Source organism: Myotis nattereri (genome assembly GCF_964212035.1).
Source record: "Myotis nattereri genome assembly, chromosome: 3".
In the NCBI taxonomy this organism is placed as follows: domain Eukaryota; kingdom Metazoa; phylum Chordata; class Mammalia; order Chiroptera; family Vespertilionidae; genus Myotis; species Myotis nattereri.
In genome coordinates this window covers 126,159,232-126,176,671 of record NC_138077.1, presented here as the reverse complement: position 1 = coordinate 126,176,671, position 17,440 = coordinate 126,159,232, and the positions used below count along the sequence as shown (strand labels likewise).

The following is a 17,440-nucleotide window of genomic DNA, read 5'->3' as shown; positions in this document are numbered from 1 at the left end:
TACTCACTTTCCCTCTGCCTGGGCATGCCCTCCTACGGGAAGTGTGTGGTTCGGTGTTGGCTGTGGCTCCGTGGATGGTTCAAGAACATAGGCCATGTCCCTCAGCTTTATTTATACAAGAAGGACCTGGGCTCTTGCTTTACGTGTGGTCACAGCGGTCTGTGACCTGTCTGCTGAAGTGCAGACCCTCCTGTCTGCCAAGCCCCACCTGCCTGGATGGCAAAATCCAGACCCTTCCCTGAGGCTGACCTAAGGGAAGGGGACGGAGTCAGGCTGGCACTGCAGGGTCATTAGCTGATCCTCCTGGCCACCAAGTGAGGAGGGGGCGGCACAACTGGAGGTGGGCCTGGTGGGGAGAAGTGGGCTGGGAAACTGGGGGTCACAGGGTGCTGGGCGGTAGGAGGGGTGCCTGCCAGAAGAACAGAGCAGAATGGCAGAGTAAATAGAAAGTCCTGAAGAAGCCACTCACTTGCTCCAGCTGTCAGAAGGGGAGGAGAAACCCTGTGGGACTGGGGAGAAGGGAGGGAGCTGTTAGGAAGTTATTTAAGAGCCAACTTTCTTGTCGTTTCTTCCTGTGTCCTTTTGAGGAAGTACCCTAGAGACACACAGAGCCAGCCTGTGCTAGGACACCTCAGGAGGGGACCGCAGGTAAGCAGCCGGCCCTCTGGCCAGCATAGGCTTAGCCCCGCACCCAGAGGCTCCCCAGGGCCTACTGTGTCCACCCCCCACCCCCCGCCCAAGCTGAGTCCCTCAGGGGGCTGCTGGGAGTGCAAGGGGCTGGAGTCTGAGGCAGCCCCACTTGAGCCATTGCCCGTTCTTGGCCCCTAGCTCCGCACTTACCTGGCCTTCTGAGCGGGACTTCTCTCGGGTACCCCCTGAAGCTTTCTTGAAGGCACTGCTTGCTAAGAAGGCCACCCAATGGGAATGGGGGGTTGGGGTCTTCCTCAGGGGAGCAGGCTAAGAAGAAGGGACACAGAAGGTTGGAGGGAGGAGGAAGTAGGGCTGTGTCGCCATGTGGGAGCTGAACTTGAGCACCTTCCCCTCCCCCAGACCTGGAAGAAGGGGATGCTTCTGTCCACCTGCACAGGCGCTCAGGTCTCTGCTTTAGGGGTTCTCTCTCTCAGTTGGTACTGCATAGTTGCATAGTTCTGTGCTGTGCTCCTCTAAGCCCTCCCCTCCCTCAGGGACCCCCAGCCTCCCCTTCTTGCTATTTCCCACCAGAGGTCTGCTGTTTCCTGCCTTCTCTCGCCTCTCTCCCTGCCTCCCTCGTTCACTAGAAACTGACTGTAAATATGCCTGCAGGTATTTATGGCTGCCTGTTCCGACCTTATACTTCCAAACAGTGCTGTCTCCTTCCGAGACCAAGCACCTTAGAAGTGATTCTCTTGTTTCCGGCTGTGTTGCCTTTACTCATCATGTTCTGGAACAGTCTCCTCTAGTTGCCTCTGTGACAGTGGCTCCTCATCTTTGGAGGGTGTGCCTGTTTTTTTCAAAATAGCCAAATCACCAGGAGTCATGATTGTGTAATCCAGGTGATGAAGGGACGCTTCACTGGGGCCAGAAACAAGGTCTCCCTTCATTTGGTCAGCTGATCAACAAGTACTTTTTGGGCACTGGCAGTAAGGTGTGGCGTCTACACTGGCTCTCTGCCTGCACACACTCCAACGGAAGGGGAGCAGGCTTGGAGCGAGGGCATTGCCCGCACCGCTGACCAAGTAAACTAGAGAATGGACTCTTTACAGCCCTATCTACGATTGCACTGGTGCCTCCCTCTCTCTTGCCCAAACTCTCCATCTCCCATATTCTATTCCTTGTGATCTTGGAGCCAAAGCAGGTGCCACTTTCTCACACCCTGCCCAGTTTACTTCCAAATTTTGTTGTGCGGGACCCTAACCGCCACTAGACCAAAAGCTCCCCAAGGCAAGAATCCTTCTGTCTTATCCCCTGAGGCATCCCGAGTGCCCAGACCACAGCCTGGCACGTGGGGGACCCTCAATAACCATGGGTTGAATTAAATTGCAAACACGAATGCTTGGGAAGACGCCACTTACCTGCACACGGCTGTCTGAGTTTATTCTTCAAAGTCTATACGAAGTGGGCCTGTGTACATGCACAAGACAGTGAACATTTCTTACAAACATGCCTTACGTTTCTTACAAAATATTGCTTTAGGGGCAAGAGGAAAAAACCTTGCTCCCCAAACCTGTTACATTTTTCCTTTCTTCACATCAGCCCCCTTTCTTCTGCTTTCCGTATGCTTTGACAAATCTCCCCGAGATCCTCGGGGAACTCTACTCCATCGTTAGACGACCCATCACTGCCACTTCTCAGTTGTTATTTATGTGAAACCCAAAATGTGCTGCTCAAGTGCTATCACAGAGTTACGTCTGCGTCTCTGTTTTTAATCCTTGTGTCAGATGTAACTGGCTTCCTATTCCTTTTCTGTGTGTCCTTCCCCCCCCCTCCCCCCAAGGATTCGAGAAACTGAAAATGACGGAGACCCCCAGGCCCGCCTTTGGAGGCAGGAGAGCTGTCCCCCTCAACAACTCCAATGCTGAAGAGAACAACCCCCCCACTGAGGAGCTGCTGGGCCTGGTGCCCCGAGGTGTCAACCTGCAAGGTACCGGCCCCTCTGCCCCAGGCACACCGCCTGGCCCTCCCCCCACAGGCGCTGGCTCAGCACCCTCTGTCTCCCACAGAACATCTCTGTTTTAAAGAAAGGCCTCCAAAATCCTCGTCTGAGTGGTCAAATCACTGAAGACCTCGTTCTTGTCCCAATTCTGCCACTTAATAGCTTTGTAATCTCAGGGACGGCACCCCTAGGAAGCGAGGGCACAGTAATGCTCTCTTCCAGCCTTACCACTCTGTTTTTAAGAATGTTCTCTAGCTGGAAGTTTCCACTCCCAAATACTGTTGCTGTTTTGATTGTCTGGCTTGTGCTACCTTCCTTCTCCCCCTCCCTCCTCCCTCCTCCATCCACTGCTGTGAATTTCAGAGCTGGCGAGAGAGCCAGCCTGACAGTAATGGAGATGGAAGTCCTCTATTTCTCTCCAGAGCAGCCCGGAGGGCAGGCGAGGCAAGCTGCTTTCCCTGCTCTGGCCCCGCGGATCCCTAGGGACCTGCTCTGGGAGCAGCAGCCAGCAGCTGACCTCCCCTCAGCCCTGTCAGCTGTGACAGGGCCCAGGTGCCACTGGTGGTTTGGTGGCACAGACACCATTCTCTTGGGCCAGGCAGGGACATTCAGACCCTTGTTCCTGAATGGCATCCAGCAGGGAGCACTTTTTGTCAGTAGCACGCATGTACCAAGACCCACTTTTCCTCCTGACGGTGCTCTGTGTCTGGTTCCACTTGGGGGTATAAACACCCACGGCCACCCGGGGGCTGTGTGGTTAAGCCGCCTCCTCAGAAAGAGCCCAGCAGTTGAAAGCAAAGGAAGCACAGTGGTCATTTCCATAGTCCAGAAGGTCAGACACCACCTGACTGTGCCACCCTCATGTCCAGATGATTTGATATCCAACTGTGAAAACAGAGAGATATTCAGTACCATCTATCAGGTACCATCCAAATTTGGAGGAGGGTCTTACAGAACAGAGGGCATCTTTAGCTGGGTAGAGGAACCGTGCCAAACTTGTAAACTTCTGGTTGTGGGCTCTGTCTGCCAGCGAGGGGCCACACTCTCTAAATCTGCACCATTAGAGACACAGAACTGAGTTTCAAAGGACTGCTGCTCAGCTCATCTAAGCCCCCAGGTTATAGGTTAGGAAATGGAGGCCAAAGCTAGAAATTGATGTTCAACTCCTTCACTGCCCAGAGCAGGAGTCTTTTTTTTTTTTTTTTTTTAAGGCAAATAAGTTGGAAAATGTGCTGATGCCAAATTATCAAGCAGGTTACCTTGATGGATTCAGTTTTCTAGCACAATTCCCTTCTGGCAGAGAAGCCCGTGGGCCCCGGGGCAGGGTGCTGGAGGAAGTGGCAGAGAACAGAGGGGGGAGGCTCGGACCCACCGCTGAGGACTGTGAGCCTCACAGAGGCAGTGAGGGAAGTTCCTGTTCCCCAGCTGCCCCTTGCTGCCCTGGGACTCAGGGCAAAGTCATGTAAGTGCCCCAACCACAGTGTTTCCATCAGCAAATGGAAGCAACTTCACAGTTGTCATGAGGATCAAATGGCCAGTGCCTGTGAGAGTCCCTGGCCCACAGCGCATGACCAATAAATGCTCACTGGTTTAGAATGTCAGTTATCACGCTCTGCACGGTTCCTAGGGGGAATATGTACAGCCTACTCTCCTGTATATCTGAAATTTGAACAATATGTTGTCAGTGAGGAATCAAAACTGTCAGAGAACTTGAGCGTAGAGGTCAATTTTTAAAGAATCCTGTTTTACTGGTTTTTATTTTTTTTTTTGTTTATTTATTTTTGGAGACAGAGGTGAGAATTATTTTGAACTAAATTATTTTGAAAAAATCTGTCCTTACTTGCTTGGTAGTCATATGTCCACAACCAAGTGACATTCTGGGATAGTTTTACAGACCCTGGCATAGGAGTGTGAGTTCGCAAAGACTGTTTGTAGAATGAACAGTTGATGGCTTGAGAATTGAATGACTCAGCAGCCCTGGAGTCATTATAATCCTATTATTAGTAACAGCTTCCAGATTTCATAAACATGCACCCACTTACTATTTCTCACACAGATGAGCTAAGTGCTACATGCTATGAGGGTAGGGTCTCTGAACCCACAAAGCAGAATAATAAGTCCCAGATGAGTAAGGCAGAAAAAAATAACAGCATATAGATCATCTGACCAAGTAAATCTATCTCCTAGTTATCTTTTGCATTTCAAATTTCTGTTTAACTATGCTAAAAGGGTTTTCTGGCAATAAATATATCCATTTCTCCCCATGTGTCTAAACGCCATGTGTTAGAAATGCCATCTCCTTGCAGTTCACCCAGTGGCATTAGTGGCTCCAAGAGGACTTGTATCTCCCTGACTCCCTGTCTGACCATGACTTTGGCTCCAGGCACACAAAGCCCTAAATCAGACTCTCTCTCTCCTCATTTATTTCAATGGAAACTTTTTTCTAAAGTGTCCCTTAAGCAAGCTGCTCTTGTGTATTGACTGACAAAGGCAGACAAGCAAGAGGAGAAAGGGCGGGGTGGGGGTAGGGGAAGGAGATGGCAGATTTTTAATAATCCTATGGCAGTCAATGTATAAATTATATACTGAATGGATATAATACCTTTAATTCACAGCTTGCATAATTATTTGGCTAAGAATTATTTAGCCTATAACTCAAATGTATAAACTTAAGTAAGTTTCCTCCCATACAACAGCACAATATTTAAGAAAAATTGAAATATTTGAGGTGACAATGGAACCTTGGAAGTGGGGTCAGTCAGTGTTTGATATCCTTTGTGTTTCTAAGGATCCTTAATGTCCCCCTTTGAACTCAGTTATAGCTGAGAAAAGTATGTGAAAATCTCCTTAGATTGTTGAAATTTGCATCTATTCCTAATAGACTGCTCTGTATGCACTGCTGGTGTTTCTGAAAAATCACTCCATAACCTTCTTGTCTCAAAGGTTATTTTAGCATTAGATGTAATGTTCAGGATCATAACCTTATATTCTTGGGCTGGTTTGACTCTGTATTATTAACAATAGGTGATCATTTGCAGGAGTAAACATAACACTAATTTGACAGGTCTAATGCACTGAATTCCAACTGGAAAGCAAGTCTAGATCTATTTTTAAAAACCAAATGCAGGCAGAATCTAGTATTTATTACCTTAATGAGGTCATGTGTCTTTCTGAGAATTTCTTCCCTCCCACTACTCCAAGCCAGAACTAAATCAACTAGTTAACTGGTTAATTATCAATCTGCCCTTTGCGCAGAGTAAACCTCTCTGGATTCAAGGTGACTGAAAGAATAAGAAAAGCATTCACAGCATGACTAAGGAATGATGCCGCATAGAAGCAGCTCATCCTCTCGTTTGGTTTGAGGAAAACCACTCAGTGATGACCACCTATGTGTCAGGAGCTACACCCACCCTCTGGCGTCACAATGATGCGTAAAACAGTCCCTGTTCTCAAGCATCGCTCCTTCTGGTCGATGAAACAAGTTAAAAGAATGACTACTAGTGTCAGTGGAGAGGAAAGGAGGGTGAGAGAGATGAATAGGAGTGTTCCAGGTAGACAAGTGCATGGGATTCTATTTATAGCAGAGGGAACAGTATTTGTCAAGTAATGAGGACAAGAGAGGGAAGATGAGCCTGGGACAAATAGGCAGGCATCACACCGTGACAGGCTTTGAAGACCTTACGTTTCCTCCTGCTTGCAAAGGATTCTAAATAATGGAATGGCATAATCAGAATTATCCTATCTAATAAAAGAGTGATATGCAAATTAACCATCACTTCACAGTAAAGATGGCGGCACCCAGAGCCAATAAGGAGGGAATATGCAAATTAATGCGACAAAGATGACAGCGCCGGCCACAGCCATGGAGCTGGCCGGAGAGTAGGCAGGAGGCGGAGGCTTGGCTTCCTTGGTTGCCCCCAACTGGCTCTGTGGCCACCACCCAGACAAAGCCATAGTGGCAGGGCCAAGGCAGAGGTGGTTAGGGGCAATCAGGTCAGGAAGGGAAGGCTGTTGAGGGTGATCTGGCTGGTGGTGGAGGAAGTTGTGGGCAAACAGGCCAGCAGTGGGGGCCAGTTGGGGGCGAGTAGGCCAGCGAGGGGGTGCAGTTGGGGGTAAGCAGGCCAGCAGGGGGAGGGAAGTTAGGGGGCAATCAGGCCATCATGGGGGGTAGTTGGGGGTGAGCAGGACAGCAGGGGGGTATCAGTTGGGGCCAAGCAGGCCAGCAGGTGGGTATCAGAAGGGGGCAAGCAGGCCAGCAGGGGGGACCAGATGGGGTAAAGCAGGCCAGCAGGGGGGTGCAGCTGGGGGTGATCAGGCTGGTGGGGGGCAGTTGGGGGTGATCAGGCTGGCAGGCAGAGTGGTTAGGGGCGATCAGGCAGGCAGGCAGGTGAGTGGTTAGGAGCCAGCAGACCCAGATTGCGAGAGGGTTGTCTGACAGGTTCCAGATTGGAGGGGGTGCAGGGTGGGCTGAGGGACAGCCCCCCCCCCAGGCATGAATTCCATGCACCGGGCCACTAGTGTTTTATAAAGGGAAAGGTCATGGTGAGGAGAAACTGGAGAGGAGATAATTAGAGGCTGTTGAGATACTTTGGGGTAGAAAGAAATTGATTAGAGGCTGTTAGCCCCTGGGGAAAATGTTAGCCTCATTTCTCTTATTCTAGCTTCCTTTAAGCAGCTGAGCATTTCTTATACATTCTAGGTACAGGACATTTTTAATAGCAACAGTTAAAAAGCAAGCTGATTAAGAAAATGTTTTTAATCAGTCTAGTTAATGATACTTTAACGGCGATCCAAAAGAAATATGAGGGAAAAACCTTTATTTTGTAGTTCTCACAATGAACAGACCATCTTCCTCATGGGCAGTATGTATGCCTATCATTTGGTAATAATATTAAAAAGATTACAGGGAGAGTTCAATTCACTCGGGAATTCCGAAGATATGAACCTAAACATTTAACTTATTTCAAGATTCCATCTGTGACAGGTATAATCATTTTTGGAAGAACATTTGTATAACCAAAGGAGAATATAATCCACTTTTTACATATTAGGGAAAGGATAGGGGGACAGGGAGGCAGCTGGCTCATGGGGAGAGATTATTTTTTAACAATCCATTTTCTGATGTATTTAAAATTAGGCTAAATTGTGGTAGGTAGACTTTTTGAAAGCTGTCACTTTGAAAGAGTGAGCTGCCAAGTTCCCAGCTATAATATTTCTCTAAAAAACAAAAAAGTAACTTAGCAATGAGTTGCCCCATTTTGCCAGGAACTTGGCTTGGACAGGGAGAAGCAAATTAATTTCCTGTTTGTGGCAAATGGAGCTTGGATGATGAGATGGCTCTTTTGGTTTAAACTACATTTTGTTAAGCAATACACAAAGCAAAAATCAATATGCCAGCTTAACAAATGTATATCGAGTACCTCCTCCATGGGAAGGGGCAATACTAAGAAAAATGAACAATAGGAAAAAACTATGATATTTGTAAACCTATGTTTGACTTGATCCCTGGATGACTCTCCAGACTCTGGAGTCCAGGGCAATGAAAGAAGTGTTGTTTAATCAGCGGTGTTGGGTACGTCAGCTCATTGCCCAACGCTGGGGCAAACCCTAGCAAGTGTATAGACCTCTTAGGGGATGGCACTGGAGGAAGGGCAGCCTGGTCGCCACGTCCTTCTCCTTCTAGAGAATAAACTGTGTGTCTTCTAAGCTCCGCTACAGGCTAGGACATTGTTTCTTTAAACTCTTGACTTCTCAGTGTAGCTTTTAAGCTTTCATAGTTTAGTCTTTATTTTTAAATCAAATGTTTTCCTTAGCTTAAATGATCTTAGTAATTGTTAAGAGATTATATAGAGAAATTTTATTTACCATTGCATTTGTTTTTCCCCTATTTAAAGGAGCAATGTGATTTCTTGTGATTTTTTTCTTTCTTCCTGAGGCATTGAAAGGAGAAAATTATTCCATCTACCTATAGACGTTCGGGAAAAGAAAAGGAAGTCTGTGTGCTCAGAAAACATTTTATGCTTTAGTCCCCACACTACGGCCATTTTTCAGATGAGAAAACTGAGGCGCAGGAAGTTTATACAACTTGTCCAAAATCACAAAGACAGTAAATGTCAGAGTTGGGATTTAAGTCCAGGAAGTCTGGCTCCAGAATCCACACTCTTATCCACTATGCTATTCTGTCTCCGAATAATAACAATAACTACATGATAAAAATTGTCGATAATTTACTTGTTGCCCGACACTGTGTTGGAGCACTTTACAACATGTTTTTCACTCGATAAATTTTTTGTTGTTGACAATATTACAAATGTCTCCCATTTGCCCACTTTGCCCCCCTCCACCCATCAGCCCTATGAGATACTTTGTTGCCTTTTTAAATATAAGAAAACTAGGCTCAAAAACATTAAACAACTTTTTTGAGGTTGCATAAATTAGTAAATAGTGAAGCACCTCCCAAAACATGTTCTGCAAACTACTCCACAAAATAGTTTGCATGGTCATTTAGATTTGGAAAACATTGTATTGGTAGGACATTTGCAATGTATATTAGCATGTTAAAGCCTCCCATAAAGCCCACAAGAGTCCAGCATTTCCCAAACTGCTTTAACGACCATGGAACGCTTACTTATCCCAATACGTATCAATATCCCATGGAACTAGCCCTTTCCCGCACTACCTCAGGGATGGACTGAGGCACTACATTAGCAGGTTCACTAGACTCAGGTGCAGAACTGGAAAGTCTGCAGTGAGAATTAGAGCCAGTGAGAAGTACATACCAAAAATATATTTGAATTTCTCTCTCCTGCTTTATGTTTCCATGTAGGCAGAGCTGCTTGGGAAGCCAAGGCAGTAAGCTAACCTGCTCATTCCTCAGGGGCATATTATCATGGGGATGGGCATGGGAAGAAGTGAGGCAAATCCTGGCAGTACTGCAGGACCAGAGCACTCTACAGGCAGACTAGACTTGCCCATCCCTCACCTGGAATGCTGCAACAGCCTCCCAGCTGACCTTCTGCCTCCAACCTGTCATCATCCAATCCCTTTTCCAGGCTGCCACCAGATGTACTTTAAATGTGTATAATCATGACAGTTTGCAACTTCAGATTCTTCCCTAGATCACAATAGTGCAAACTCCTAACGAAGTCTACAGGGCTTGTGGGAGCAGCTCCTGCCTACTCTGCCATTGTGATCCCACTACCATGCTTCAGACAACCAATCATCTTTCAAATTTTTAAGTAAACCAAGTGCCCTCTTGCTTCAGTCTTCACTCATTCTCCTCTCTCCCTGAAATATTCTTCTCCCCACCTCTTTCTACCTGCATAACTTGCTCATCTTTCTGACCATTGCTTATGCCTCACTTCTTCCAGAAAGCTTTCTTAACCCCCTCTAATCTGGGTTAGCGGCTGTCCTATACCTCCTAGAAACCTCCCTCACCCGATATCCTGTACTTCCTTTATCAGAGTATTCATGACACATATCAGAGCTATCTGTTCACTTTTTAGTGTCTACCACTGTGGTTGTATTATTTAGGTCATGACATAATCAGCATTTATATTCATGTCTTGAATGCCAATATAAAATAGTACACTTATAACACGCCTGGAGGACAGGAAGTTAGAAAGGATATTAAATACATTGAATATATACTTAGGGTCTCAAATTATCTTAAGAACTTGGAACAATTAACCAAATTTAATACAATGGAATTCAATATTAGTGCATGTAAGGCCTTAAAAGTGAGCTAGAACAGAGAACACAATTGCATAAATAGATGTGGCTAAATAGCAATGTAATTAACTGGCTTGTATGAGTCTGGAATGAATTTTAATCCACTACTGGTAAAAACTACATCATAATGTCCTTTTAAGGCTTTTGCTTCACCAAATGCTTAATGTTAATCAACAATATAAGAGTATTCAAAACACTAATGATAGCTTGGCCTGAACTAGTAGAAACATACTATTTCTTTTGACAGATGTAGTGGTCTCACTGTTTTTCATTTAGAAAACCAGAGCTAGAGTAATGTATTATTTATTTATTTTTAAATTTAATTTAATTTTTTCCATCACCATTTATCCCCTCTATACTCTCTTCCACCTTCTCCCTTCCCCCGCACAATTACCACACTGTTGTCCATGTCCATGAGTGAAATAAGCCAGTCAGAGAAAGACAAGTACCATATGATTTCACTCATATGTGGAATCTAATGAACAAACTGAGTTAACAAGCAAAATAGACACAGACTCATGGAGAGCAGGCTGACAGCTCTGGGAGTAATGGGGGAGGCAGGGGTGAGGAGGGATTGAGCAATAAAGAAAAAAAATAGAATATATTTAATTCCAGGGAAAATACCACAGGAGATAAATTTATAAAATGGAATATATATTCCAGAACAGAGTAATGAGTAAAAGATATGGAAATTATTTCTTAAGAAATAAAGATATGAAGAATGCTTTACTTAGAGGAAACCTTACAGTGGTCTTTAAACTTGGAGTGCCAGATGAAATGAATAAAATGTATTCTATATTTATCCAGAAGTCAGAACCAGGATCCATGGTTAAAAACATACAAGGAAGCAAATGTCAGTTCATATTAAGAGGATTTTTCAGATAATTAGATTTGTTAAAAAAAAATGAACTGGGGACATCTATAATACTTGCAACAATAAAAATAATTTTTTTTAAAAAAATGAACTGTTTTTTATGTGAGATGGTAGGTTCCCTGTTCAGATGGAGGCCTAATTATTAGGGCTTTCATGGAGATATTTTATGTAGTATATAGCAGGTCTACCAGATGGTCTACAAAGTACTTTTGCTCTCTGAGATTCTGTGAGGCTAAAATATCAGTATATTTTTCCCATTGTTGCTGAAGAATAAAGAGCTAATTAAACTCTACTTCTGAGGAATTAAGATATTTAGACTGTTTGAAAAAGAAACATTACTAAAAACATAGTCCAAAAAAAGAGAGGCAGGCAAGTTGGTTCCTAAGGTCCTTTTAAACTGGGACATTTATGATTCTCCAGCTCTTTCTTTCCTTTATCTTAATTAAAGTACAGTGGGGCCTTGACTTACGAGTTTAATTAGTTCCATGACGGAGCTCATAACTCAAATTACTCGTATGTCAAATCAAAAAGTGAACGAGTGAGACACGTGATGCTACGCTGATGTGGTGTTCACTGTGACGTTCGCTGCGCTAACTAGTGGCTAACTAGTGGTGGGGTATCTGAAGCTAGCTCGTAACCTGAATTTTAGCTCGCAACTCAAAGCAAAAAATCAGCCGAGAGACGGCTCGTATCTTGAAAAACTCGTTAGTCGGGACACTTGTAAGTCAAGGCCCCACTGTATAGTTGACATACAATATTATATTAGTTTCAAGATAGTGATTTGATATTTGATATCATACAAAGTGATCATCACGATAAGTCTAGTAACCATCTGCAGAAGTCTTTATGACATTAATGGCTATATTCTCTATGTGCATTATATACCCATGACTTACTTATTTTATAACTGGAACTTTGTACCTCTTAATGCCATTCACCTTTTCACAGATACCCGCACTCCCCTCCCCTCTGTCAACATCAGTTTGTCTTTGTGTCTCTGAGTTTGTTTCTATTTTGCTTTGTTTGTTCATTTGTTTTGCTTTTTTAACTTCACATGTACATGTAAGTGAAATCTTACAGTATTTATCCTTCTGTCTGACTTAAACCAATCACCATAATACCCTCTAGGTCCATTCATGTTGTTACAAATGGCAATATTTTATTCTTTTTATGTCTGAGTAATATTCCATTATATATATATATATATATATATATATATATATATATATATATATATATATATATTATCTTCTTAATCTATTCATCTATAGATCTGTAGATAGACACTTAGGTTGCTTCCATATCTTGGCTATTGTAAATAAAGCTGAAATGAACACAGGAGTACATCTATCTTTTCAAATTAGTATTTTTTTTCTTTGGATAAATTGTCAGAAGTGGAATTGCTGGATCATTTGGTAGTTCTATTTTAATTTTTTTGAGGAACCTCCGTACTTTTTTTCATAGTGGCTGCACCAGTTACAGTCCCACCAACAGTGTCTGTGGCTTCCCTTTTCTTCACATCATCACCAACACTTGCTCTTTGTTGTCTTTCTTATAATAGTCATTCTGACTGTGTGAGGTGATAACTCATTGTGGTTTGGATTTGCATTTCCCTGATGGTTAGTGATGTCATGCATCTTTTCTACATATGCCTGTTGGCCATCTGAATGTCTTCTTTGGAGAATTGTCTATTCTGGACCACTGCTCATTTTAGTTAGATTATTGTTGTTTTATTTTGAGTTGAGTTTTTAAATATATTTCGGATACTACCTCCTTATAGAATATATTATTTGCGCATATCTTCTTCCATAGGTTTATTATTATTATTATTATTATTATTATCATTATTATTATTTTAAAGAATAGTTTATTGATTTTTAGAGAGAGAGTAAGGGAAAGGGAGAGAGACAGAAACATCTCTGTGAAAGTGCAACATCAATCTGCTGCCCTCCATAAACCCCCTACCAGGAATGGAGCCACAATTCTGGCATATGCCCTGACTGGGAATCGAACTGGCAACCTCCTGGTGTAAGGGACCACAACCATCTGAGCCACACCGGACAGGGTGGTTGTCTTTTTGTTTTGTTGATGTTTTCTTTGCTGTGCATAAGCTTTTTAGTTTAATGAAGTTCCATTTGTTTATTTTTGCTTCTGTTGCCCTTGCTTGGGGAGACATACCCTAAAAAATTATTGCTAAGACTGATGTCGATTGCCTTTATTTTCTTCTAGGAATTATGGTTTTACATTTAAATCTACAATCCATTTTGTATTTATTTTTGTACATAACATAAGAAAATGGTCCAGTTTCATTTTTCTGCATGTAGCTCTCCAATTTTCCCAGCACAATTTTTTAAGAGACTGTCTTTTCCCCATAGTATATTTTTGCCTCTTTTGTTATAAATTACTTGATCATATAAGTGTGGCTTTATTTCTGGGCTCTCTATTCTGTTCCATTGATCTATACATCTGTTTTTGTGCCTATACCATGCTCTTTTGATTACTGTAATTTTGTAATATAGTTTGCAATCAGGTAACATACTTTCAACTGGTTCCTTCTTTCTCAAGATTGCTTTGGCTATTTGGAATCTTTTGTGGTTCTATAACAAATTTTACAATTATTTGTTCTAGAAATGTGAAAATTTGTATTTCATAGATATTGCATTGAACAATATTAGTTCTTCCCATCAATGAGTATGATATATTATTCCATTTATTTGTGTCTTCTTCAATTTCTTTCATCAAAGTCTTATACTTTTCAGAGTACAGTTCTTTCAACTGCTTGGTTAAACATTCCTTTTTGAGGCAGTTGTAAATGAGATTATTTTTTATATTTCTCTTTCTGATACTTTGTTATTAATGTACAGGAATGCAACAGGTTTCTGTATATTAATTTTGTATCTTTCAACTTTACTGAATTTATTTATTAGTTAATAATAGTTCTTTGGATGAATCTAGGATTTCTATATGTAGTATCATGTCATCTTCAGAAATGAAAGAGGAGAAATGACAACTGATACCAGAGAAATATAAAGGATCATAAGAGAGTGCTATGATCAATCATACACCAACAAATTGGACAACCTACAAGAAATGGATGATTGACCTGGAATATTGATAATTACAGAGAAATTGACCTATATATATATATTTTATTTTTTATATTGTCTTTGTCTGGTTTTAGTATCTGGGTAGTGCTGGCCTTGCACAATGAGTTTGGAAGCGTTCTTTCCTCTTCAATTTTTTTGAATACATGACAGTTTTACTTCTTCCTTTCCAGTTGGATAGCTTTTATTTCTTTTTCTTATCTGATCGCTACGTTTAAGACTTCCAATACTGTATTAAATAAAAGTGATAAGAGTGGGCATTCTGTTTTTATTCCTTATCTTAGAGAAAAAGCTTCCAATTTTTTCAGCATTGAGTATGATGTTAGCTGTGGGGTTTGTCATATATGACCTTGATTATGTAAAGATACATTTCCTCCATGTCCAAATATTGAGCATTTTCATTATAAATGAATGTTGAATTTTGTCAAATCTTTTTCTGCATATATTGAGATGATCATGTGTTTTGAATATTTTATTTTTGTTGATGTGGTGTATCACATTGAATGTGAATATTGAACCATCTTGCATCTCTGGAATAAATCTAGATTGATCATGGTGTATGATCTTTTTAATGTACTGGCAAAATCACTTTGCTAATGTTTTATAGAGTATTTTGCATCTATGTTCATCAGGGATATTGACCTGTAATTTTTCTTTTTTTTATATATATTGCCTTTGTCTGCTTTTGGTATCAGGGTAATGCTGGCCTTGCAGAGGGAGTTTGGAAGTATTCCATTTTCCTCAATTTTTTGGAATACTTCAGAAAACTTTGAGAATACTAACTTTAGTTAGTAGTTATTGATCTGTTCAGATTTTCTGTTTCCTCCTGATTCAGACTCAGAAGATTGTATATTGATAGAAATTTATCTATTTCTTCTAGGTTGTCCAATTTATTGGTGTATAATTGATCATAGTATCTTTTATGATCTTTTGTATTTTCCTGGTGTCAGTGTCACTTCTCCTCTTTCATTTCTGGTTTTATTTATTTTTGCCCTCCCACTTTTTTGTTTGTTTGTTTGTTTGTTTGTTTGTTTGTTTGTTTTATAAGCCTGGCTAACAGTTTATCATTTTGTTTGTTTGTTTCAAAGAACCAGCTCTTAGTTTCCTTGATCTCTTCTGTTGTTTTATATTTATTTATTTTTTCTAAAAACATTTATTCTTTTAGTTTTTAAAATCTTTATTGCTGAAATTATTACATATGTCTTTTATTTTGCCCCATTGACCCCTTCTAGCCTGCCCCCACCCCACACCCCTTTCATCACCCTATTGTCTGTGTCCATGGGTTATACATATATGCATACAAGTTCTTTGGTTGATCTCTTACCAACCACACACCCACCCCTGCCTTCCCTCTGAGATTCAAAAGTCTGTTCCATGTTTCTATGTCTCTGGATCTATTTTCTTCATCAGTTTATTTTGTTCATTAGGTTCCACATATGAGTGAGATCATGTGATACTTGTCTTTCTCTGACTGCCTTAGCCTAATACTCTCCAGGTCCCTCTATGCCAGTGGTTCTCAACCTTCCTAATGCCACGACCCTTTAATACAGTTCCTCATGTTGTGGTGACCCCCAACCATAAAATTATTTTTGTTGCTACTTCATAACTGTAATTTTGCTACTGTTATGAATCGTAATGTAAATATCTGATATGCAGGATGTATTTTCATTGTTACAAATTGAACATAATTAAAGCATAGTGATTAATCACAAAAACAATATGTAATTATATATGTGTTTTCCGATGGTCTTAGGTGACCCCTGTGAAAGGGTCATTTGACCCCCAAAAGGGTCGCGACCCACAGGTTGAGAACCACTGCTCTATGCTGTCTCAAGGGTAAGAGATTCTTCTTTTTTACTGCTGCATAGTATTCCATGGTATATATGTACCACAGCTTTTTTTTCCCACTCATTTACTAATGGGCACTTGGGCTGTTTCCAGATCTTAGCTATTGTAAATTGTACTGCTGTGAAAATAGGGGTGCATACATTCTTTCTGATTGGTGTTTTGGGTTTCTTAGGATATATTCCTAGAAGTGGGATCACCGGGTCAAATGGCAGTTCCACATTTAATTTTTTGAGGAAACTCCATACTGCTTTCCATAATGTCTGCACCTGTCTGCTTTCCCACCAGTAGTGTATTAGGGTTACCTTTTCTCCACATCCTCGCCAACACTTGTCATTTGTTGATTTGTTGATGATAGCCATTTTGAAAGGTGAAAGGTATGTCCACTTCGGAGAAGTGTCTATTTATGTCCTTTGCCCATTTTTAAATTGGATTATTTGTCTTCCTTTTGTTAAGTTGTATGAGGTCCTTATGCATTTTAGATATTAACCTTTTATCAGATGTATCATTGCTGAATATGTTCTCACAAACATTGGGCTCCCTTTTCATTTTGTTGATAGTTTCCTTTGCTGTTCAGAAGTTTTTCAGTTTAATGTAGTCCCATGCGTTTATTTTCTCCTTAGTTCCCTTTGCCCTAGAAGATGTGTCCTCAAACATATTGCTACGAGAAATAGCTGAGATTTTGCTGCCTGTGGTTTCTTGTAGGATTTTTATGGTTTTGTGACTTGCATTTAAGTCTTTTATTCCTTTTTAGTTTATTTTTGTGTATGGTGTGAGTTGGTGGTCTAGTTTCATTTTTTGCATGTATCTGTCCAATTTTCCCAACACCATTTCTTGAAGAGACTCTCTTGACTCCATTGTATGCTCTTGCCTGCTTTGTCAAATATTTTTTTAAATATATTTTATTGATTTTTTTACAGAGAGGAAGGGAGAGGGATAGAGAGTTAGAAACATCAATGAGAGAGAAACATTGATCATCTGCCTCCTGCACACCTCCCCCTGGGGATGTGCCTGCAACCAAGGTACATACTTTTGACCAGAATCGAACCTGAGATGTTTCGGTCCACAGACCAATGCTCTATCCACTGAGACAAAACGGTTAGGGCTGCTTTGTTAAATATTAATTGAGCATAACAGCTTGGGTCAATTCCTGGGGTCTCTGTTCTGTTCCATTTATCTATATGCCTGTTCTTTTACCAGGCTGTATTTACTGCAGTGGCTTTGTAGTATAACTTTAAATCTGATATTGTGATC

At 41.7% G+C, this 17,440-nt stretch overlaps 1 protein-coding gene across 1 annotated transcript in view; it reads left to right on the top strand.

Moving 5' to 3' along the window:
- The first annotated feature begins 574 nt into the window (after window positions 1–574).
- The window catches only part of F13A1 (coagulation factor XIII A chain), a 188,057-nt gene continuing 171,191 nt past the window's right edge, over window positions 575–17,440 (top strand). Inside the window, exons 1-2 of the mRNA XM_081087925.1 lie at window positions 575–648; window positions 2,474–2,620. Of these exons, the coding sequence (XP_080944051.1) occupies window positions 2,491–2,620 (130 nt within the window). The 5' untranslated portion in view covers window positions 575–648; window positions 2,474–2,490. The remainder of the gene's footprint in view (window positions 649–2,473; window positions 2,621–17,440) is intronic.